The 25,190-nt window shown below is 44.3% G+C and overlaps 1 protein-coding gene across 1 annotated transcript; it reads right to left on the bottom strand.

Annotated features, from left to right (window-relative positions):
* Positions 1–2,564: 2,564 nt before the first annotated feature.
* LOC137355546 (uncharacterized) lies at positions 2,565–24,606 on the bottom strand. Its single transcript, XM_068020789.1, has 7 exons — positions 24,593–24,606; positions 23,753–23,858; positions 22,967–23,221; positions 20,665–20,802; positions 16,546–16,793; positions 5,073–5,126; positions 2,565–3,537 (listed from the first exon to the last, which is right to left on the bottom strand). Exons 1-7 carry the CDS (start codon positions 24,604–24,606, stop codon positions 2,565–2,567), a joined length of 1,788 nt encoding a protein of 595 aa, XP_067876890.1.
* Between the last annotated feature and the right edge of the window lie 584 nt (positions 24,607–25,190).

The raw sequence follows: 25,190 nt of genomic DNA, 5'->3' as shown, positions 1-25,190 counted from the left end.
TCGGCCAGGTGTTAGATTTAGATGTTGGTGAGCACTTTGGTGATAGTGATCACAATTCGGTTAGGTTTACCTTAGCGATGGGCAGGGACAGGTATATACCGCAGGGCAAGAATTATAACTGGGGGAAAGGAAATTATGATGCGATTAGGCAAGATTTAGGATGCGTAGGATGGGGAAGGAAACTGTAGGGGATGGGAACAATCGAAATGTGGAGCTTATTCAAGGAGCAGCTACTGCGTGTCCTTGATAAGTATGTACCTGTGAGGCAGGGAGGAAGTTGTCGTGCGAGGGAGCCGTGGTTTACTAAAGAAGTTGAAGCGCTTGTCAAGAGGAAGAAGAAGGCTTATGTTAGGATGAGACGTGAAGGCTCAGCTAGGGCGCTTGAGAGCTACAAGCTAGCCAGGAAGGATCTAAAGGGAGAGCTAAGAAGAGCAAGGAGAGGACACGAGAAGTCATTGGTGGATCGGATCAGGGAAAACCCTAAGGCTTTCTATAGGTATATCAGGAATAAAAGAATGACTAGAGTTAGATTAGGGCCAATCAAGGATAGTAGTGGGAAGTTGTGTGTGGAATCAGAGGAGATAGGGGAAGTGTTAAATGAATATTTTGCGTCAGTATTTACAGTAGAGAAAGAAAATGTTGTTGAGAATACTGAGATTCAGACTACGAGGCTAGATGGGATTGAGGTTCACAAGGAGGAGGTGTTAGCAATTTTGGAAAGTGTGAAAATAGATAAGTCCCCTGGGCCAGATGGGATTTATCCTAGGATTCTCTGGGAAGCTAGGGAGGAGATTGCAGAGCCTTTGTCCTTGATCTTTATGTCGTCATTGTCGACAGGAATAGTGCCGGAAGACTGGAGGATTGCAAATGTTGTCCCCTTGTTCAAGAAGGGGAGTAGAGACAGCCCTGGTAATTATAGACCTGTGAGCCTTACTTCAGTTGTGGGTAAAATGTTGGAAAAGGTTATAAGAGACAGGATTTATAATCATCTTGAAAAGAATAAGTACATTAGAGATAGTCAGCACGGTTTTGTGACGGGTAGGTCGTGCCTCACAAACCTTATTGAGTTTTTCGAGAAGGTGACCAAACAGGTGGATGAGGGTAAAGCAGTGGATGTGGTGTATATGGATTTCAGTAAGGCGTTTGATAAGGTTCCCCACGGTAGGCTATTGCAGAAAATACGGAAGTATGGGGTTGAAGGTGATTTAGAGCTTTGGATCAGAAATTGGCTAGCTGAAAGAAGACAGAGGGTGGTAGATGATGGCAAATGTTCATCCTGGAGTTTAGTTACTAGTGGTGTACCGCAAGGATCTATTTTGGGGCCACTGCTGTTTGTCAGTTTTATAAATGACCTGGAAGAGGGTGTAGAAGGGTGGGTTAGCAAATTTGCAGATGACACTAAGGTCGGTGGAGTTGTGGATAGTGCCGAAGGATGTTGTAGGGTACAGAGAGACATAGATAGGCTGCAGAGCTGGACTGAGAGATGGCAAATGGAGTTTAATGTGGAAAAGTGTGAGGTGATTCACTTTGGAAGGAGTAACAGGAATGCAGAGTACTGGGCTAATGGGAAGATTCTTGGTAGTGTAGATGAACAGAGAGATCTTGGTGTCCAGGTGCATAAATCCCTGAAGGTTGCTAACCAGGTTAATAGGGCTGTTAAGAAGGCATATGGTGTGTTCGCTTTTATTAGTAGGGGGGTCGAGTTTCGGAGCCACGAGGTCATGCTGCAGCTGTACAAAACTCTGGTGAGACCGCACCTGGAGTATTGCGTGCAGTTCTGGTCACCGCATTATAGGAAGGATGTGGAAGCTATGGAAAGGGTGCAGAGGAGATTTACTAGGATGTTGCCTGGTATGGAGGGAAGGTCTTACGAGGAAAGGCTGAGGGACTTGAGGTTGTTTTCGTTGGAGAGAAGGAGGAGGAGAGGTGACTTAATAGAGACATATAAGATAATCAGAGGGTTATTTAGGGTGGATAGTGAGTGTCTTTTTCCTCGGATGGTGATGGCAAACACGAGGGGACATAGCTTCAAGTTGAGGGGTGATAGATATAGGACAGATGTGAGAAGTAGTTTCTTTACTCAGAGAGTAGTAAGGGCGTGGAATGCCCTGCCTGCAGCAGTAGTAGATTCGCCAACTTTAAGGGCATTTAAGTGGACATTGGATAGACACATGGATGAAAATGGAATAGTGTAGGTCAGATGGTTTCACAGGTCGGCGCAACATCGAGGGCCGAAGGGCCTGTACTGCGCTGTAATGTTCTAAAACAAATTCTAAAAAAAAAAGAAGTGCCCTAACAATGAATGGAATAATAATAATAATCCATTCGCATATGAAGATTTCCAGCAACTGCAGTATTTTTGTTTCAAAAGAGGAAGTCTATTTTTCTTCATGAGCAGATGTGCGTAGTTGAGAATTGAACCAGTGGCAGTGGAGGAGAGACTGTGGCCGCTTTTTCTGCTCTCATCCTGCAGAAGGGACTCTGACTCTTCTCTTCCCTCTCCTACTCCCGGATAAATATTACATTTATGACTGGAAACACTGGGATCCGCCTCTGAGCTGCTCTCAGTTGTTTTGTTTATTAATTAATTGAATAATTGATGTAACGGGATATTTCCCCGCGCTCTTGAGCTGCTCTCTAAACTTGGACTGAGTCACTCCATAAATAAATGTGTTTGTGCAGCAACTTAAAATCTGCAGCATATCTGCGACTTCTTCAAATATCTCTTCAGAATCATTGTAATTCCTGGGATCTGTTCCTGTAATGCTATAATATAAGAAATTTATAACATTCATCAGCCACAGAAGTATGAAGCTGCCAGATATAGTGAAGAGTAAAATCACAGACTTCCTTCTGCTCTCCATCTCTGGGTCAATGCGATTCTCTCCCTTGCTCTGACCCCTCAGTCCCTTACGGACTCGACTGGCCAATAAAATGTGTCTGACTGTCAGAGCGTTGAGCAACAGAATTAAAGAGAATGGGAGCAATGGGGTTAAAACCGTATCAAGCCAGTCAAATCCCATCCATCCGGGATCAGTAAAGTAGATTGGCTTTATAAAACAGAACCATGGTACATTGTTGATTATCTCTCGAGGTTCATATGTAAAGTAGAAGGGGATGTTTTTTAAACAGAGCAGAATCCAGGTTGTTGCTTGAACCACAGTCGCAGTTTTCTCGGTGCAATATTCAGTTTTCAGCTTCTGACAGCAAATGGCCACAAATCGATCAAAGGAGAAAGTGACGGTGAACCAGACAGAACAGTCTGTGGCTGCATGAAGCAGGACAATGACAACGCTACACACAGGGGTGATGTTCAGGAAAGATCCTGGGAAATAATAATAACTGATCCACCTCAGAATGACCTCAGTTACAATGACCAGTAAATCCGCCGTTGCCATGGCCACCAGGTAACGAGTGGTGCAGCTGGAGAGTCCGCACTTTCCCCGGGACAGTATCACAATCGCCAGTAAATTTACTGGAAGAGAGAGATGGGAAAACAGGTTGGGAATTACTGATAAAACATTCTCCCTGTCTGACCTAGACAGTAAGGAAAGATACAAAAAAACAGCTGGGCTGTGGTCAGGTAACAGGTTGCAATTTTAAAATCTGGACCCTAACCCAACCCAGTTCCAAACCGCCCACCTCTTGTTTTAACTCAGTTGGGGCAGGCAGAGGAGCACACAACCGCTCCCAGGAGCAGGGTTGGTAATTTAAATATTTTAATGAGTCTGGAAGACTATAAGTTAATCTGTTTTCCAGGTTTTGACTGTATCTGGTCGGGTTTTCCAGGCCTCTGAAAAGCAGCAGCTGAAGGCAGATAAGGACAGTTTCAGGGAGATAGGAATTGTCTTTACAGCACTGATTGTGGGCCAGGAAAAGAAGGAGTTCATCCCTCTGTTCCCTCTAGCTGCCCATCCATCAGACTCAAACACCCGCACACAAAGACCCCGTGGACCTGGGATCAGATCATTCCTCGGAATCAGACATCACCTCTCCCGCCCCCCCCCAAAAAAAAACCTGGAACAGACACTCTCCTTCTGGTGGAACCACTTCTAACCTGGGACTGGGCACCACTCCACCATCCAACTACGTTGGACACTTTCGCTGGAGTTGCGAGTTGGACCTGCCAGGCTCCAACCCCTTCAGGATCTGGAATAAGACTTACTTGCTCTTTCAACCCGCTCTGGATTCCTCCCCATCTATTTGAAAGCCAAGCCTGTCAATCAGGCTCACAGCAGGCTGAGCAACCTGTCAATGATAAAAGACGCAGTCTGTGGAGTTAAAACCTCACAGCAGGCCGGGAGAAACCTGGACTTCTGTCCCCTGCCTATGTGACACCTATCCCCCGCTCCCCGGCAGACCCCTCCACCCCGCCCCCAAACCCACCCCGGTAATATCCAAGCCTCAGGATTGGAACACAAACAAAATGCTGAAATTGCCGGAAATATGATAAAAAGAGGGGAATGTTGAAAACACTCAGCAGGTCAGGCAGCAGCTGTGGAGAGAGAAACAGACTTAACACTTCAGGTCAATAACCTATCAATGACAAAAGGGATAATGCTGAAAGGCGAATGGGACAATTAAAGAAATAGAAGATGGGTTCAGAGGAGGTTTAAATTGTTCTAGCCGAATAAAAGAGGGAGAGGGAAGCATGGGAAATCTGGAAAATAGGAGAAAGCTCCAGTGGCCCTGAAAAAAGTGATGGAGAATTATGCGTAGATCCTAGGGGTGAGGACCAGCCTGCAGCTCTGTATCAATGGGGTATCTCCCATCCCATCCCAAGTACCGGCCCACACCGCCCCCACACCCCCTCCACTCCCAGTGATTCTGGTGTACCCATCCTCCATTAACAGCACAGGCCATCCCAGAAAATGGGAACAGTGGTTGTAATCTCAAGGTTGAGTCTGGCAGGCAGCAAAATATCAAACTGAGACATGCGAATTTCTTCTTCATTGAGCTTCAGTGGAAGAGTGTAGCAGGTCGAAGTGAGAGAGGTCAGAATGGGTGTGAAGTGTAGAAATAAGAAGTGACTCTTGCACTCTGAATGAAGTAATCACCCAATCTGCATTTACCCCTCCCCGAATGTACAGGAGACTCCATCATGGGCAGCAAATTCAGTTTCTAAGCTGGAGGAAGTATAAACAAGATAAAACAAAAGCTGTCAACATTTGGTCCTCTGCAGCTCGCCCCAACTCCAGCAGAGCTGTTCCAGTACAGCTATGACACTAGTCTCTCCCCGACAATGTGTAAGTTGCCCAGTTATGCCCTGTCCACAAACAAGCAGGCAAAGCCCAAATAGTTACCACGCTGCAGGACGGGGGATAAAGGATGAAATAATGGGGGCTTGTGAGAAAGATACGATGATAATCATGGGCAATGTGCATCTACATATAGATTGCACAAATCAGATTGCCAAATTTAGCCTGGATGATGCGTTAATTAAGTGTTTTCGGGACAGTTTCTTGGAGCAGCACATTCTAATGCCTACCAGAGAGCAGTCTATGGTAGATATGGTACCATGCAATGAGACAGAATTAGATATTGCCCTCAGAAGAAGGTGATCATAAGATGATTGAATTTCACATTCAAAATGAGAGAGAGAAGGGCAAATCTAAGAGCAGTGTTTTAAACTTAAATAAGGGCAGTTATGAGGGCATGAAGACAGATCTGGCTAAAGTAAAGTGGCACATTAGGTTAAGGGATAGGTCAGTAGAGATGCAGTGGCAGACATTTACGGAGACATTTCAGCATACTCAGAAACGATACATTCCAGTGAGAAAGAAAGACTCTCAGGGAAGGATACTCCATCCGTGGCTAATTAAGGAAGTTAAAAACATTCTCAAGTTAAAAGAAAAAGCATATAATTCCACACAGAAGAGTGGCAGGTCAGAAGATTGGGCAGGATAGAAAGAACAACAAAGAATGACTAAAAGTTTAGTAAGGAGGGAGAAATTAGAGTAAAAGATAAAGCTAGCTGGAAATATAAAAACAGATAGTAAGTGTTTCTGCAGGAATTTAGAAAGGAAAAGAGTAAATAAAGTGAGTGTTGTTCCTCGAGAGAGAGAGTCTGGGAATTAATAATGAACAATAAGGAAATGGTGAAGGAATTGAACTGATATTTTTGCATCTGTCTTCGCTGTAGAGGATGCAAATAACATCACAGAAATAATTGTGAATCAAGATGTGAAAGGAGGAGCGGGGTGGAACTTAAAACATTGACAATCACCAGGGATCAGCTGCTGAGAAAATTGCTAGAACTAAAAGCAGACAAGTCCCCAGGTCCTGATGGACTTCATCCTAGGGTCTTAATAGAAGTGACTGCTGAGATCGTACATGCATTAGTTTCAATTTTGCAATATTCACTTGATTCTGGAAAGGTTCAATCAGATTGAAAAATAGCGAATGTGAATCCCATATTCAAGAAAGGAGAGAGACAGAGAGCAAGAAATTACAGAGCAGTTAACTTAATATCTGACAGAGGGAAAATGCTAGAATCTATTATTAAAGATATGATTATTAAGATTATGATAGCGATGTTTAAGACGATAGCAACATTTAAGAGGCATTTTGACAAATACATGAATAGGATGGCAATAGAGGGATACGGTCCCCGGAAGTGCAGAGGTTCTAGTTTAGACAGGCATCAAGATCGGAGTAGGCTTGAAGGGCCGAATGGCCTGTTCCTGTGCTGTACTTTTCTTTGTTCTTTGTTTTTTGTTCTTTATAGCAGAACACTTAGAAAACCTTAACATAATCAGGCAGAGTCAACATTGTTTTATGAAAGGGGGATCATGTTTGACCAATTTATTGGAGTTCTTTGATGAAGGAACAAACATCGTGGATATGTCGATGTGGTGCACTTGGATTTCCATAAGGCATTTGACAAGAAGCCACATCAGAGGTTATTAAAGAAAAGCTCATGGTGTAGGAGAACATATTAGCATGGATAAAGGACTGGTTAACTAACAGGAAGAAGAGAGTAGAAATAAATGGGTCTTTTTTCGGGTTGGCAAGCTGTAATTAGTGGAATGCCACAGGGATCAGTGCTGGGGCCTCAGCAATTTACAATTTATATCAATGATTTGGATGAAGGGACCAAATGTATGGTTGCTACATTTGCTGATGACATACAGATAGATAGTATAGTAAGTCGTGAAGAGGGCATAAGGAGTATTCAAAGCAATATAGATAGGTTAATTGAGTTGGAAAAAACTTGGAAAATGGAGTATAATGTGGGAAAGTATGAACTTATCCACTCTGGCTGGAAAGAATAGTAAAGTAGCATATTATTTAAATGGAGAGAGACTGCTGAACTCTGAGGTGCAGACAGATCGGGGTACCCTGGTAGATAAATCACAAAAGGTTGCTATGCAGATACAGCAAGTGATTAGGAAGGCAAATGGAATGTTATTTTTGATTGCAAGGAGAGCTGTATAGAGTATTATTGAGACCAGATCTGGAGTACTGTGTCCAGTGTTGCTTTCCTAGTTAAAAAAGGACATACATGCGTTCGAAGCAGCATAAAGAAGGTTCACTCGACTGATACCTGCGATGGATGCGGGAGGCAGGCTATCTTATGAAGAAAGGTTGGACAGGTTGGGTCTGTATCAATTGGAGTTTCGAAGAATGAGAGGTGATCTTATTGAAACATGTAAGATCTGAAGGGACTTGACAGCGTGAATGCTGACAAGATGTTTCCCCTTGTGGGCGAGACTGGAACTAGGAGACACAGTTTAAAAATAAGGGGTCGCCCATTTAAGACAGACATGAGGAGATTTTTTTTTCTCTCAGAGGGTTGTAAGTCTTTCGACTTCTGTTCCCCAGAGAGTGGTGGAGGCAGGGTCATTGAATATTTTAAATCAGGTGTCGATAAGTTAAGCAAAAGGCACGGAAGTTGAGTTGAGGCCAAACACAGATCAGCATTGATCTTATGAAATAGCGGAGCAGACTCAAAGAGACCAAATGGCCGACTCCTGCTTTTATTTCATATGTTTGTCTATTCATATGTCCAAACTGGCCAATTACCGCCCCATCAGTCTACTCTCATTAATCAACAAAGTGATGGAAGGTATCATTGACAATGCTATCAAGTGACAATTACTCAGCAGTAACCTGCTCACTGATGTTCAGATTGGGTATACCAGAGCCACTCGGCTTCTAACCTCATTAGAGCCTTGGTTCAGACATGGGAAAAAAGATAATATCAAGGCAGTATTTGACCAAATGCGTCATCAAAGAACCCAAACATCTGGTTGGAGTCATACCTAACACCACAGAAGATGGTTGTGGTGGTTGGAAGCCAAAAGTCTAAGTCCTAGGACATTGCTGCAGGTGTTTCACAAGGTCGTGCCTTAGACTCGCTCATCTTCAGCTGCTTCATCAATGATCTTCCCTCAGTCATAAGGTCAGAATTGGGGATGTTTGCCGATGATTACACAGCACCATTTGTGCCTCCTCGGATACTGAAGCAATCCATGCAGCAAGACCTGGACAACATTCGGGCTTGGGCTGATAAGTGGCAAGTAACTTTCGTGCTACACGAGTGCCGGGTGCTACATTTCCATTAGGGACTATTAACTTTTAAAATGAGAACGTCGAAATCCCAGTTGCTACTGAACGTGTTACGCTGCACGATTTCATGTTTTAAACAAAAAATATTGCTGTACAAGAGTTAAACAAAGCAAAGCACTATTAATGTAACACTACAATTTAGAAATATGTATTCTTTCAACTTAAAATCTTAACAGAGCATGACACTGTATACTTTTAACTCTAAATCTCAACCGAACACCCTCGTTTGACTGTAAATTCGAAGTCAAGATTCCAGGATCTTGACGGTGTGTCCACTTCTCCTGGGACCAATTCAAAGTGTGCCAATGCTCTTAAGAATTTACTTCAATTTCTTAGTTTCTCAGCTATCTTCTGAGGTTTGAGATTTTCTGGGAATTCTTCCCCTAGACTCAGGTAGAATTATCATCCAGTTCACCTTCAACACCTCATGAATCTGGATTTCCCAGCTTGAGCATGGGCCTGCCTCAAAACAGAAACACCCCTGGTTCCTGATGGCTTCTCTGCTCCTGAGTCTAACTGTTGTCAAAGCCAACAGATTTCCAAAAGCCAACTTGCCTTTTCAAAATCCAACTGGCTGGTGATGCATCAGCAAACACCCACCAATAAACACCTGACCTCACAAAGCTTCTCCCTAGCAACATCTATCTCAACAGTAAATGGGACATAAGGGATATCCCAGAAAGCAACTTAAGCTAACCATTTCCAATTCCAAATCTCTCTTTGATTCCTGATAACCACATGAATAATTGATATTGCAACAATGACAGAGTAAACACTTCTAGACTTATTGATTCCAAGTGCCCAACTAAATGAGGCCAGAAGTGATATCATGGCTTTTACCACTGTCTCTGTAAACATTGAAAGATAGAAAATAGGAGCAGGAGTAGGCCATTCGGCAATTCCAGCCCGCTCAGCCATTCAAAAAAGATCATGGCTGATCGCCTAATTCAGTACCCTGTTCCCACCTTCTCCCCACATCCCTTGAGCCCTTTGGCATTAAGAAATATATCTATCTCCTTATTGAATATATTTAATGACTTGGCTGACACTGCCTTCTGGGGTAGAGAATTCCATAGGATCACCAACCTCTGAGTGAAGAAATTTCTCCTCATCTCGGTTCTAAATGGCATACCCCGTATCCTGAGACTGTGACCCCTGGTTCTGGACTCCCCAGCCAATGGAAACATCCTCCCTGCCTCTAGAATAAAAGCAAAATACTGCAGATGCTGGAAATCTGAAATAAAAACAAGAAAAGTTGGAAACATTCAGCAGGTCTGGCAGCATCTCTGGAGAGAGAAACTGAGTTAACGTTTCAGGTCAGTGATCCTTCATCAAAAATGCCAAATATTGGAAATGTAATAGGTTTTAAGCAAGTAAAGCGGGGGTGAGGCAACAGATACCAGAAGAGATAGAGTTTATCCGACAAGGTCGCTGAGAATAACTGCCCAGAAGGTCATGGAGCAAAGGCAAACAGTATGTTAATGGTGTGCTGAAAGATAAAGTGTTAGACAGGGAGGGTGTTCATTGACAGAAAATAAAAACAGCCCTGGCCCAAAGCACAAACATGAAAAAAAACAGTGGGTAGGCACAGTAGAAACAAACTAAAAAAGAAGAAAAAAATGAAAGAAATAAAATAACTAAAAATAAAAATAAAAAGGGGGCCCGTCATGCTCTGATATTATTGAACTCAATGTTCAGTCCGGCAGGCTGTAGTGTGCCTAATCAGAAAATGAGATGCTGTTCCTCGAGATGGCCTTGATGTTCACTGGAACACTGCAGCAATCCCAGGACAGCAATGTGGGCGTGAAAGTAGGGGGGGCGGTGTGTTGAAATGGCAAGCAACCAGAAGCTCGGGGTCATGCTTTCGGACTGAGTGGAGGTGTTCCGCAGAGTGGTCAGCCAGTCTGCGGTTGGACGCCCCAATGTAGAGGAGACCACATTGTAAGCAGCGAAGACAGTTCACTACATTGAAAGAAGCACAAGTAAATCGCTGCTTCACCTGAAAGGAGTGTTTGGGGCCTTGGAAAGTGAGGCGAGAGGAGGTAAATGGCCAAGTAGTACACCTCCTGCGATTGCAGGGGAAGGCGGCGTGGGAAGGGAACGAGGTGGTGGTGGTAATGGAGGAGTGGACCAGGGTTTCACGGAGGGAAAGATCCCTTCAGAACGCTGACAGGGGAAGGGAGGGGAAGGTGCGTTTGGTCGTGGCATTACGCTGGACATGGTGGATTTGGATGTTGAGGCTGGTGGGGTGGAAAGTGAGGACAAGACGAACCCTGTAGCGGTTCTGGCAGGGAGGGAGGGAGTGAGGGTAGAGGTATGGGAAATGAGCTGCCCATGGTTGAGGGCCCTGTAAACCACAGTGGGGAGAATCCAGGCTGAGGAAAAAGGAAGACATATTAACTAATTAATAAGTAGAGTAACTAAACCAGAGGGAGGAGATTACTGCATTTAGTTAGCATTTAATATTTATAGTAGGAATCTAGCATTAGGGACCACATAGTTAGTTATAACAATTTCGTAAGGATTTAATAAGTATTTATTTTAAATTAATTTATTAATTAGTGCTAGAAATGTCAGTTAGAGGGGTGAAGTGCTTCACCTGTGAGATGTGGCAAGTCTATGATGCTTCCAGCGTTCCGGACGACTACATCTGCAGGACGTGTACCCAGTTGCAGCTCCTCACAGACCACATGGATCGGTTGGAGCGGCAACTGGATGCACTTAGGAGCATGCAGGTGGCAGAAAGTGTCATAGACAGGAGTTTTAGAGACGTGGTTACAACTAAGGTGCAGGCAGATTGATGGGTGACCGCTAGAAGGGGCAGGCAGTCAGTGCAGGAATCCCCTGTGGCTATCCCCTCTCTAACAAGTATACCGTTTTGGATACTGTTGGGGGAGGGTGGCCTATCAGGGGAAAACAGCAGCAGCCAGAGCAGTGGCACCACGGCTAGCACTGTTGTTCAGCGGGGAGGTACAAAGCGCAGAAGAGCAATAGTAATAGGGGACTCTACAGTCAGGGGCACAGATAGGCGCTTCTGTGGACGTGAAAGAGACGCCAGAATGGTATGTTGCCTCCCTGGTGCCAGGGTCAAGGATGTTTCTGAACGGACAGGGGGCATTCTGAAGGGGGAGGGTGAACAGCCAGAGGTTGTGGTACACATCGGTACCAAAGAAATAGGCAGGAAGAGTGACGAGGTCCTGCAGGGGGAGTTTAGGGAGTTAGGTAGAAAGTTAAAAGACAGGACCTCTAGGGTGGTAATCGCACGTGCCAGTGAGACTAAAAATAGGAAGATAGTGCAACTAAACACGTGGCTGAACAGCTGCTGTAGAAGGGAGGGTTTCAGATATCTGGACCATTGGGATCTCTTCACGGGCAGATGGGACCTGTGCAAGAAGTAAGGGCTGCATCTAAACTGGAGGGGCACAAATATCCTGGCTGCGAGGTTTGCGAGGGTCGCACGGGAAGGTTTAAACTCGTGTGGCAGGAGGGTGTGAACCAGAGCAGTAGGACAGCAAGAGAAACAAATGAGGGGGAGCTAGTAAATAAGGCCAGTAAGACTAAGAGTAAGAGCAGGCAGGGAGATGTTGCAGAGCACAGTGGGACTGGTGGTCTGAAGTGCATTTGTTTCAATGCGAGAAGTATAACAGATGAACTTAGAGCTTGGATTAGTACTTGCAACTATGATATTGTTGCTATTACAGAAACTTGGTTGAGGGAAGGACAGGATTGGCAGCTAAATGTTCCGGGATTTACAAGCTTTAGGCGGGATAGAGGGGGACGTAAAAGGGGTGGGGGTGTTGTATTACTGGTTAAGCAGAATATCATAGCTGTACTGTGGGAGGACATCTCGGAGGGGTCATGCAGCGAGGCAATATGGGTGGAGCTCAGAAATAGGAAGGGTGCAGTCACGATGTTGGGGGTTTTCTACAGGCCCCCCAACAGCCAGCGGGAGGTAGAGGAGCAGATATGTAGACAGATTTTGGAAAGATGTAAACGTAACAGGGTTGTAGTGGTGGGTGATTTTAACTTCCCCGATATTGACTGGGATTCACTTAGTGCAAGGGGCTTCGATGGGGCAGAATGTGTCATGAGCATCCAGGAGGGCTTCTTGAAACAATATGTAGATAGTACAACTTGGGATGGGGTCATACTGGACCTGGTATTGGGCAACGAGCCCGGCCAGGTTTCAGTGGGGGTGCATTTCGAGAACAGTGACCATAATTCCGTAAGTTTTAAGGTACTTGTGGATAAGGGTAAGAGTAGCCCTCTGGTGAAGATGCTAAATTGGGGGAAGGCTAATTATAACAATATTAGGCAGGAACTGAAGAATTTAGATTGGGGCGGCTGTTTGAGGGTAAATCAACATCTGACATGTTGGAGTCTTTCAAACGTCAGTTGATTAGAATCCAGGACCAGCATGTTCCTGTGAGGAAGAAGGATACGCTTGGTACGTTTCGGGAACCTTGGATAACGCGGCATATTGTGAGCCTAGTCAAAAAGAAAAAGGAAGCATTTGCAAGGGCTGAAAGGGTTGGAACAGACAAGTCCCTTGAGGAATATAAAGACACTCGGAAGGAACTTAAGCAAAGAGTCAGGAGGGCTAAAAGGGGTCATGCAAAGTCATTGGCAAAAAGGATTAAGGAAAATCCCAAGGCCTTTTATACATATATAAAGAGCAAGATGATAACTAGGGAAAGGGTTGGCCCACTCAAGGACAGAGAAGGGAATCTCTGTGTGGAGCCAGAGGAAATGGGCGAGGTACTAAATGAGTACTTTGCATCAGTATTCACCAAAGAGAAGGACGTGGTGGATGATGAACATAGGGAGGGGAGTATAGATAGTCTCAGTCATCTCATTATCAAAAAGGAGGAGGTGTTGGGTGTCTTGCAAAGCATTAAGGTAGATAAGTCCCCAGGGCCTGATGGGATCTACCCCAGAATACTAAGGGAGGCAAGGGAAGAAGTTGCTGGGGCCTTGACAGAAATCTTTGCATCCTCATTGGCTACAGGTGAGGTCCCAGAGGACTGGAGAATAGCCAATGTTGTTCCTTTGTTTAAGAAGGGTAGCAAGGATAATCCAGGAAATTATAGGCCGGTGAGCCTTACGTCAGTGGGAGGGAAATTATTAAAGCGGATTTTTCGGGTAAGGATTTACTCACATTTGGAAACAAACGAACTTATTAGCGAGGGGCAGCATGATTTTGTGAAGGGGAGGTGTGTCTCACTGATTTGATTGAGTTTTTTGAGGAAGTGACGAAGATGATTGACGAAGGAAGGGCAGTGGATGTTATCTATATGGACTTCAGTAAAGCCTTTGACAAGGTCCCTCATGGCAGCCTGGTACAAAAGGTGAAGTCACACTGGATCAGAGGTGAGCTGGAATGATGGATACAGAACGGGCTCTGTCATAGAAGACAGATGGTAGCAGTGGATGGGTGCTTTTCTGAATGGAGAGATGCGACTATTGGTGTTCTGCAGGGATCAGTGCTGGGACCATTGCTGTTTGAAGTATATATAAATGATTTGGAGGAAAATGTAGCTGGTCTGATTAGTAAGTTTGCGGACGACACAAAGGTTGGTGGAGTTGCGGATGGTGATGAGGATTGTTAGAGGATACAGCAGGATATAGATCGGTTGGAGACCTGGGCAGAGAAATGGCAGATGGAGTTTAATCCGGACAAATGTGAGGTAATGCATTTTGGAAGGTCTAATACAGGTGGGAGGTATACAGTAAATGGCAGAACCTTCAAAAGTATTGACAGGCAGAGAGATCTGAGCGTACAGGTCCACAGGTCACTGAAAGTGGCAACGCAGGTGGATAAGGTAGTCAAGAAGGCATATGGCATGCTTACCTTCATCGGTCGGGGCGTAGCGTATAAAAATTGGCAAGTCATGCTGCAGCTGTACAGAACTTTAGTTAGGCCACACTTAGGATATTGCGTGCAATTCCTGTCACCACACTAGCAGAAGGACGTGGAGGCTTTGGAGAGGATACAGAAGAGGTTCACCAAGATGTTGCCTGGTCTGGAGGGCATTAGTTATGAGGAACGGTTGGATAAACTTGGATTGTTTTCAGTGGAACAACGGAGGTGGAGGGCGACATGATAGAGGTTTACAAAGTTATGAGTGGCATGGACAGAGTGCATAGTCAGAAGCTTTTTCCTAGGGTGGAAGAGTCAGTTACCAGGGGACATAGGTTTAAGGTGAGAGGGGCAAAGTTTAGAAGGGATGTGCGAGGCAAGTTCTTTACACAGAGGGTGGCGAGTGCCTGGAACTTGCTGCCAGGGAAGGTGGTGAAAGCAGGTACGATAGCGACGTTTAAGAGGCATATTGAAAAGTACATGAAAGGATGGGAATAGAGGGATACGGTCGCTGGAAGTGCAGAAGGTTTTAGTTTAGGCAGGCGTCAAAATCGGCGCAAACTTGGAGGGCCGAATTGCCTGTTCCTGTGCTGTACTGTTCGTTGTTCTTTGTATATCAAAAGTGCTGTCATGGAAGGTAGCATCATCAGAGCAGATGCATCGGAGATAGAGAAACTGGGAGAATGGAATGGAGTCCTTACAGGAGGCAGTGTGTGAAGAAGTGTAGTCGAGGTTGCTGTGGAAGTCATTGGGCTTGCAACAAATATTAGACCGCCTATCCCCTGAGATGGAGACAGAGAAGTCAAGAAAGGGAAGGGAAGTGTCGGAGATGGACCATGTAAAGGTGAGAGAAGAGTGGAAATTAGAAGCAATGTTGATAAAGTTTTCCAATTCCGGGCGGGAGCAGGTAATGGGACCGATACAGTCATCAAAGTACCGGAAAAAGTGTTGAGGGAGGGTGCCTGAGTAGGATTGGAACAAGGAATGTTCGACATATCCCACAAAAAAGGACAGGCATCTAGCCTACTTGGTTCTGTTAGAATTGTATATATTTCAATGAGATCTCCTTCATTCTTCTAAACTCGAGTGAATATAGGCTGAGTCAACCCAATTTGTCCTCATACGTCAATCCTGCCATCCCAGGAATCAGCCTAGTAAATCTTCTTTGCACTCCCTCCATGGCAAGAACTTCCTTCCTCAGATAAGAACACCAAAACTGCACACAATACTCCAGATGTGGTCTCACCAAGCACCTGTATAACTGCAATCAGACATCCTTGCTCCTGTACTCAAATCCTCTCGCAACAAAGGCCGACATACCATTCGCCTTCCTAACTGCTTGCTGCACCTGAATGCTTGCTTTCAGCAACTGGTGTACAAGGACACCCAGGTCTCGTTGCACCTCCCCATTTCCCAACCTTTCCCATTCAGATAATAATCTGCCTTTTTGTTTTTACAACCAAAGTGGATAACCTCACATTTATCCAAGTTATACTGCATCTGCCATGCATTTGCCCACTCACCCAAGTTGTCCAAATCACATTTGAGCCTATTTGCATCCTCCTCACAGCTCACATTACCCCCTCAATGTGCAAACTTGGAAATGTTGCATTTAGTTCCCTCAACCAAATCATTAATATATGTTGTGAATAGCTGAGGCCCAAGCACTGATTGCTGCGGTACCCCATTAGTCACTGCCTGCCACAAGGAAAAAGACCAGTTTATTCCACTCACTGTTCCCTGTCTATCAATTCTTAATCCATGTCAGTATATTACTCCCAATCCTTTGTGCTTTAATTTTACACACAAACATCCTATGTGGGACCTTATCAAAAGCCTCCAGAAAATCCAAATACACCACATCCACTGGTTCTCCCTTATCTATTCTACTAGTTACATTCTCAAAAAACTTAGGTAGATTTGTTGAGCGTGATTTCCCTTTTGTAAACCCATGCTGACTTTGCCTCATCCCATTTATGCTTTCCAGGTGTTCTGCTATTACATCCTTGATAATCAAATAGTATTTCCCCCACTACTGATGTAAGGCTAACTGGTCAGGAATTCGCTGTTTTATCTCTCCTCCTTTTTTAAATAGTGGGGTTACATTTGCCAACCTCCAATTTGTAGTAACTGCTCCAGAGTCTAGAGCATTTGGGAAGATGACCACCAATGCATTCATTACTTCTAGGGTCACTTCCGTTAGTAGTCTGGGATGTGGATCATCAGACCCCGGGGATTTGTCAGCCTTTAACCCCATTAATTTCCCGAGCACTATTTTTTTACGAGTACTGATTTCCTTGAGTTCCTCCCTCTCATTAGACCCTTGGTTCGCTAACATTTCTGGGAGGTTAGTTGTGTCCTCCTTTGTGAACACAGAACCAAAGTTTGCGTTTAATTGTTCTTCCATTTCTTTGTTCCCCATTATACCTTCCCCGTTTCTGACTGTAATGGACATATGTTTGTCTTCATTATACATTTTCTCTTCACCTATTGATAGATGCTTTTACTTTTAGTTTTTAGCTTTCCCACAAGTTTACCCCCGTAATCCAATTCCCCTCGCTAATTCAACCTCTTTGCCCTTCTTTGTTGAATTCGAATCTGCTCCAAATCATCAGACTTGCTGCATTATCTGGAAATTTTCTATGCCTCCTTTTTGGATCATAATTTGTTACCAACAGCAGAACCACCTTTCTGGTTTTATTTTTGTGTCACAGCAATGAATAATTGTTGTAATTCATGCGCACATTCTTTAAATATTACCATTTGCCGATCCACCATCAACTCTTTTACTAAGGTTACTCAATCTACCATGGCCAACTCACGCCTCACACCTTCGTAGTTGCCTTTACATAGAACATAGAACATAGAACATTACAGCGCAGTACAGGCCCTTCCGCCCTCGATGTTGCGCCGACCTGTGAAACCATCTGACCTACACTATTCCATTTTCATCCATGTGTCTATCCAATGTCCACTTAAATGCCCTTAAAGTTGGCGAGTCTACTACTGTTGCAGGCAGGGCGTTCCACGCCCCTACTACTCTCTGTGCAAAGAAACTACCTCTGACATCTGTCCTATATCTATCACCCCCCAACTTAAAGCTATGTCCCCTCGTGTTTGCCATCACCATCCGAGGAAAAAGGCTCTCACTATCCACCCTGTCCAGCCCTCTGATTATCTTATATGTCTCTATTAAGTCACCTCTTCTCCTCCTTCTCTCAAACGAAAACAACCTCAAATCCCTCAGCCTTTCCTCGTAAGACCTTCCCTCCATACCAGGCAACATCCTAGTAAATCTCCTCTGCACCTTTTCCAAAGCTTCCACATCCTTCCTATAATGCGGTGACCAGAACTGCACGCAATACTCCAGGTGCGGCCGCACCAGAGTTCTGTACAGCTGCAGCATGACCTCGTGGCTCCTAAACTCGATCCCCCTACTAATAAAAGCTAACACACCATATGACTTCTTAACAGCCCTATTAACCTGGGTGGCAACTTTCAGGGATTTATGTACCTGGACACCAAGATCTCTCTGCTCATCTACACTGCCAAGAATCTTCCCATTAGCCCAGTATTCTGCAATCCTGTTACTCCTTCCGAAGTGAATCACCTCACACTTTTCCACATTAAACTCCATTTGCCATCTCTCAGCCCAGCTCTGCAGCCTATCTATGTCCCTCTGTAACCTACAACATCCTTCAGCACTATCCGCAACTCCACCGACCTTCGTGTCATCCGCAAATTTACTAACCCACCCTTCTACACTCTCATCCAGGTCATTTATAAAAATGACAAACAGCAGTGGCCCCAAAACAGATCCTTGCGGTACACCACTAGAAACTATACTCCAGGATGAACATTTACCATCAACCACCACCCTCTGTCTTCTTTCAGCTAGCCAATTTCTGATCCAAAGCACTAATTCACCTTCAATCCCATACTTCTGTATTTTCTGCAATAGCCTGCCGTGGGGAACTTTATCAAACGCCTTACTGAAATCCATATACACCACATCCACGGCTTTACCCTCATCCACCTGTTTGGTCACCTTGTCAAAAAACTCAATAAGGTTTGTGAGGCACGACCTACCCTTCACAAAACCGTGCTGACTATCTCTAATGAACTTATTCTTTTCAAGATGATTATAAATCCTATATCTTATAACCTTTTCCAACATTTTACCCACAACCGAAGTAAGGCTCACAGGTCTATAATTACCAGGGCTGTCTCTACTCCCCTTCTTGAACAAGGGGACAACATTTGCAATCCTCCAGTCTTCCGGCACTATTCCAGTCAACAATGACGACATAAAAGTCAAGGACAAAAGCTCTGCAATCTCCTCCCTGGCTTCCGAGAATCCTAGGATAAATCCCATCTGGCCCAGGGGACTTATCTCTTTACACACTTTCCAAAATTGCTAACACCTCCTCCTTGTGAACCTCAATCCCATCTAGCCTAGTAGTCTGTATCTCAGTATTCTTCTCGACAACATTTTCTTTCTCCACTGTAAATACTGACGAAAAATATTCGTTTAACACTTCCCCTATCTCCTCCGATTCCACACACAACTTCCCACCACTATCCTTGATTGGCCCTAACCTATCTCTAGTCATTCTTTTATTCCTGATATACCTATAGAAAGCCTTAGGGTTTTCTTTGATCCTATCCGCCAATGACTTCTCGTGTCCTCGCCTTGCTCTTCTTATCTCTCCCTTTTGATCCTTCCTGGCTAGCTTGGAACTCTCAAGCGCCCTAACTGAGCCTTCACGTCTCATCCTAACATAAGCCTTCTTCTTCCTCTTGACAAGCTCTTCAACTTCTTTAGTAAACCACGGCTCCCTCGCTCGACAACTTCCTCCCTGCCTGACAGGTACATACTTATCAAGGACACGCAGTAGCTGCTCCTAATTAAGCTCCACATTTCGATTGTGCCCATACCCTACAGTTTCCTTCCCCATCCTACGCATCCTAAATCTTGTCTAATCGCATCATAATTTCCTTTCCCCCAGCTATAATTCTTGCCCTGCTGTATATGCCTGTCCCTGCCCATCGCTAAGGTAAACCTAACCGAATTGTGATCACTATCACCAAAGTGCTCACCAACTTCTAAATCTAACACCTGGCCGGGTTCATTACCCAGTACCAAATCCAATGTGGCATCGCCCCTGGTTGGCCTGTCTACATACTGTGTCAGAAAACCCTCCTGCACACATTGGACAAAAACAGACCCATCTAAAGTACTCGAACTATTGTATTTCCAGTCAATATTTGGAAAGTTAAAGTCCCCCATAACCACTCCCCTGTTACTCTCGCTCCTGTCAAGAATCATCTTTGCTATCCTTTCCTCTACATCACTGGAACTATTTGGAGGTCTATAGAAAACTCCCAAGAGGGTGACCTCTCCTCTGCTGTTTCTAACCTCGGCCCAAACTACCTCAGTAGACGAGTCCTCAAACGTCCTTTCTGCCGCTGTAATACTTTCCTTGATTAACAATGCCACCCCCCCCCCCCCCCCCCCACTTTTACCATCTTCTCTGTTCTTAGTGAAACATCTAAATCCCGGAACCCGCAACATCCATTCCTGTCCCTGCTCTCCCCATGTCTCTGAAATGGCCACAGCATCGAGATCCCAGGTGCCAACCCATGCTGCAAGCTCACCCACCTTATTCCGGATGCTCCTGGCGTTGAAGTAGACACATTTTAAACCAAGCTCTTGCTTGCCAGTGCCCTCTTGTGTCCTTATAACCTTATCCCTGACCTCACTACTCTCAACATCCTGCACGCTGGAACTACAATTTAGGTTCCCATGCTAGATTCAGGACCCTAGTTTCGGATTGAACTATTTCACTCTCCATCTTAATGAATAATTCTCTCAAGTTATGTTCGCTCCTCCCCAAGGGACCCTGCATAACAAGATTAATAATTAATCCTTTCTCATTTCACAATACCCAGTCCAGAATAACCTGTTCTCTAGTTGGTTCCTCAACGTATTGGTCTAAACAACCGTCATGCACACACTCAAGGAAATCCTCCTCTACAGCATTATTGCAAATTTAGTTTGTCTAATCTATGTGTAGATTAAAGTCACTCATGCTTACAGTTGCACCCTTATTGAATGCGTCTCTAATTTCCAGTTTAATGTCATCCCTTACATCCCCACTACTGTTTGGATGCGTATAGACAACTCCTACCTATGTTTCCTGCCCCTTGGTGTTTCTTAGCTCCACACATACAGATTCCACATCATGATTTTCCGAGCCAATATCCTTCCTCACTGTTTCGTTGATATTCTCCTTTACTAACTTGCCTTTTTGCCGATCCTTCCTAAATATTGAATGCCCGTAGATGTTCAGCTCCCATCCTTGGTCACCCTGAAGCCATGTATTTGTAATCACAACTACATAATAATTGTTTATATCTATTTGCACTGTTAATTCATCTACCTTATTGCAATTGCTCCATGCATTGAGACACAATGCTTTAGACTTGTCTTTTTAAGGTTGTTAGTCACCTTTGCTTTATTTTGCACTCTGGCCCCATTTGTTTCTCGCCCTTTTTTTCTCTGCCTTCCACTTTTGCATCATGCCTTTCTTTCTTTCATTTCTATCCTTGCATCCCCCTCCTCTGTCTCGCTGCTCAGATTCCTATCCCCCTGCCATTCTAGGTTAAACCCTCTCCGACAGCACTAGCAAATTTCAGAAGAAATTGGTCCTGATCCTATCCAGATGCAAAACATCCAGCTTGTACTGGTTTCAACTTCCTCAGAACCGGTCCAAATTTCCCAGGAATCTGAATCTCTCCTCCTACACCATTTCCCCAGCCACGTATTCATCTGATATATCCTGCTATTTCTGCTCTCTCTGACATGTGGCACTGCTAGTAACCTGAGATTACTACCCTTGAGATCCTATCTTTTAATTTACGTCCTATCTCCCTATATTCAGCTTACAGGACCACATCATCCCTTTTCTTTTACCTATTTTGTTACCGATATGTACCACGACAACTGGCTGCTCGTAATCTCCCCTCAGAATGTCCTGCAGCCACTCAGAGACATCCTTGACCCTACCACCAGGGAGGCAACATACCATCCTGGAGTTTCTTTTGCAGCCGCAGAAAAGCCTGAATGATCCCCTTACAATTGAATACCCTGTCACTATAGCCCTGTCAATCCTCTTCCTCCCCTCCTGTGCAGCAGAGCCTCCCATGATGCCATGAACTTGGCTCTTTCTACTTTCCCCTGAGCCATCCCCCTACATTGTCCAAAGCATAATATCTGTTAGAGAGGAGGTCGGCCACAGGTGACTCCTGCATTACCTGCCTTCCTCTACTCTGACTGGTGGTCATCCATTCCCTTTCTGCATTTGCATGCGGTGTGAGCACCTCGCATGCACTGTGCCTAGGGCGGCACAGTGGCGCAGTGGTTAGCACTGCAGCCTCACAGCTCCAGGGACCCGGGTTCGATCCTGGGTACTGCCTGTGCGGAGTTTACAAGTTCTCCCTGTGTCTGCGTGGGTTTCCTCCGGGTGCTCCGGTTTCCTCCCACATGCCAAAGACTTGCAGGTTGATAGGTTAATTGGCCATCATAAATTGCCCCTAGTATAGGTAGGTGGTAGGGAAATATATAGGGACAGGTGGGGATGTGATAGGAATACGGGATTAGTGTAGGATTAGTATAAATGGGTGGTTGATGGTTGGCACAGACTCGGTGGGCCGAAGGGCCTGTTAAAGTGCTGTATCTCTAAACTAAACTAAACTAAAACGTGTTATCCATGACAATCAAAGCATCATGGATGCTCCACAGTGAATCCACCCGCAGCACCGGCTCTGTAATGTAGGTAGTTAGGAGCTGCAGATGGATACGCTTCCTGCACACATGGTCGTCAGGGATACTGGAAGCGTTCCTGATTTCCCACAAAGTGCAGGAGGAGCATATCACGGGTGAGGGCTCTCCTGTCATGACTTAACTTTAAGATTACTTAGTTACTCCCTTTAATTAAAAACACACAAAAGGTGGAACGTCTGTGGGTATCCGTGTGACATAACCTGAAGTCAGAGACAGTTCATGTGACTGTGAAAGTGAGCTTTGTTAGTTACCTGTTCAAACACAAGAAGGGAGATAGAAAGAAATGAATGTGAGCAAGGTACAAAAGAGAAAGGGAAATCCCTTCAGAGTGAAGGGCAAAACTTCTTCAAGGTAGACATTCCTGGAAGAGAAGTTGCAGGGAATTCAACATTAATACAAAAGTGGATGCTGAAAATCTGAAACAAAAACAGAAAATGATGGAATAATCAGCAGGTCAGGCGGTATCTGTGGAGGGAAAAAAACGGAATTAACGTTTCAGATTGTGATGGAACATTGGCAGAGGTGTTTTTCTTCCCACAGATGCTGCTTGACCGGCTGAGTGTTTAAAGAATTTTCTGCTTTTCTTCGAGGAGGAGGTAAGGTCCTTTACTCTGATTGGTGGAAAGTGAGCAGCCAAGTTGCAGGCTATTCCCTCTTTGTGTCACAATTCAAAAAGCCCCCGGTCTTACCAGCAGGTAGGCCATGTGATCATCTCTTATATTCAAACAGCAACTTCTGGGAAGGTTGCTGGAATTCAGAGTCTCCCACATATACTCGGTGAGGGGTGAAGTTTTGTCTCTTACAACATCAAAAGATGATTGTGCCTCTTGATTGTCACTATTGTCCAGGCCATTCTTGTTAATTGAATCAAAGAGCACCCCATCGTCTTTCCATTCTTGTCGCTCAGAATGGCAATGTGCAACCATGTTTTCATCCACACAGGTCTGTTTTTTTAAAACAAGTTTTTTCCAATGTCAGGCGAAAACAATATGTTAAAGTAGCGTCCCATATGACTAAATTAATGTGTTTGCATTTGACAGGTGTGATTTCCATCACAGCACTTTCTTGTACTCTCTTTCACAATGACAATTTTCCAATGCATTTAGTCCTAATATTCTGAGCCTGCATTCAATTCACCAGCCCCGTAATGATTCTATTCTCAGATTCAGTTTGTTCAATGGTGAAGTCGCTGTCATTGGTTTCATGTTTATCCAAATCACACAAATCTCTCACTGTTCACCTGCACTGTTCACCTTAATCTCAATGCATGGAATAAAGGGAATCAAAAGCCTTTTTCAGACACACCTCACAATCATTGAAATGCCTTCTCATGGTATTATAAAGCATTGTGTTAGATCGCGAGATTGTTTAACTCATAAAGCACGAAGATTACTTCTGCTAATTATAATCTCCTGATAAATAGAAGGACTCATGATTCCAACAGGTACAGCGTAAACTGATACAACATCACCTACACACTTCATTTCACAATGAAGCCCAGTGACAGTGGATTCATCCACAATGAAGCAGTGAAAGAGATGTGAAAGAGTCAGCAGAAAACTCCGTTCTGTAGCCAGACCTCTGAAGCAGCAACAGCCAAACACAGAATGAAATATTATTTTGTCACAGTGATAAACAAGAAATACATTGACATTCCACATAAACTGAACAATGTTAGTGGTGAAAGAGGACATTACACTGCCTCCTTGTAACACGAAGACAGTAAGCTGTCTCATTATCAATCACTGGAAACACATTCATATAAATGTTCCAGGACAGATTAGTTGGACAACATGAAAATTTTAACTGCTCCTTATGGTCTCATTCATGCTCTTCACCCAGGCAACTGATGTGGAGGGAATAACCCAGTGGTAATACCAGGGTTGTATGAAGAAAGATCATTATAAATATAATGCACCTCCTACAAGACTGAAAGAGCAGAGACTGAGGTCATTCTATCAATCAACTGCTGGAACTGAACAGGTAGCTGTGTAAAACACTCAGTAAGAAACAATACCAATTACAGCTTTCCAGGTAAAACTGGTTACACCATTGACAACTGAGATAACAGCTTACCAGGAACTCCAACAGCTGCAAGAAATGGATAGTAAATGCGTTCTATCTGACGGATTACTGAACGTCCCATTTCTGCGAGAAGCAATGACTTCTGTTGGTCTGGATCTCACAGCTCTGGCAGGCACTCTGAGCTGATCCATTCAAATGGGTCCAGATTTATACAGGGAATAAGTCTCCAGTGACACAGTTATACTCCTGATTGTTGCTACTAGTTACACTGACTTAAACAAACACAATACATCAGCTGCTCCATCTCCGATGTAAATAATGTGGCAGATTAAAAACAAGCTTTTCAAAGTCCAGGGAATTATTTTAGTTAGACCCCACTCAGAAAAAAAGCTGGAAGCTGCATTCATGCAAGACTGGTCCAATAATGATGAGCAGCTTTATTTACAGCTTTCATATAATTGTATTGGCCATGTTCACTCCTGCCGATTCATTGATAAATATTACTGGTTTGACTGCAGTGTCTACTGAATTCAGATACTCAAGCAACGCTGGTTCACTTTGCCTTGGAAGCTTTCCAGTTAGAATATGAACTTTGAATATCTGAAACGGGAACACTTAAAGATCACATTCATGATTGCAGCTTGGAAATTACTGTGGGTCATTTTAGGGGAGTGGCATGGAATGTATCAAATTGACATTGCTCTCCCTGCTATTTCACTGCAGATGTTTACCTGTCTATTTTGTGTTGGTTAGTGACTCCCGTAAAATTGGAACTATGCACCTCCTGACTCCATTCCTCCAGTTCATTCCTGACCAGCCACCCAATTATCAGCTTCGATCAATGTTAATTAATCCATCCAAAACTCCACTGTCCATGTCCATCCCTCA

The sequence above is a fragment of the Heterodontus francisci genome, chromosome 43 (assembly GCF_036365525.1).
Source record: "Heterodontus francisci isolate sHetFra1 chromosome 43, sHetFra1.hap1, whole genome shotgun sequence".
Taxonomy (NCBI): domain Eukaryota; kingdom Metazoa; phylum Chordata; class Chondrichthyes; order Heterodontiformes; family Heterodontidae; genus Heterodontus; species Heterodontus francisci.
Note: the sequence above shows the minus strand (reverse complement) of the source record. Positions and strands in the feature narration are given on the sequence as shown.

Bases quoted from the DNA above. Each gene is read 5' to 3' on its own strand.
- LOC137355546 (XM_068020789.1), bottom strand. The intron at 20,803-22,966 runs GTAAGACCGGGG...ACATGGCTTCAG, and splicing joins ATCACATGGCCTACCTGCTG to GGTGACCAAGGATGGGAGCT. The intron at 3,538-5,072 runs GTAAATGCAGAT...CTTACTGTCTAG, and splicing joins TCCTGTACATTCGGGGAGGG to GTCAGACAGGGAGAATGTTT.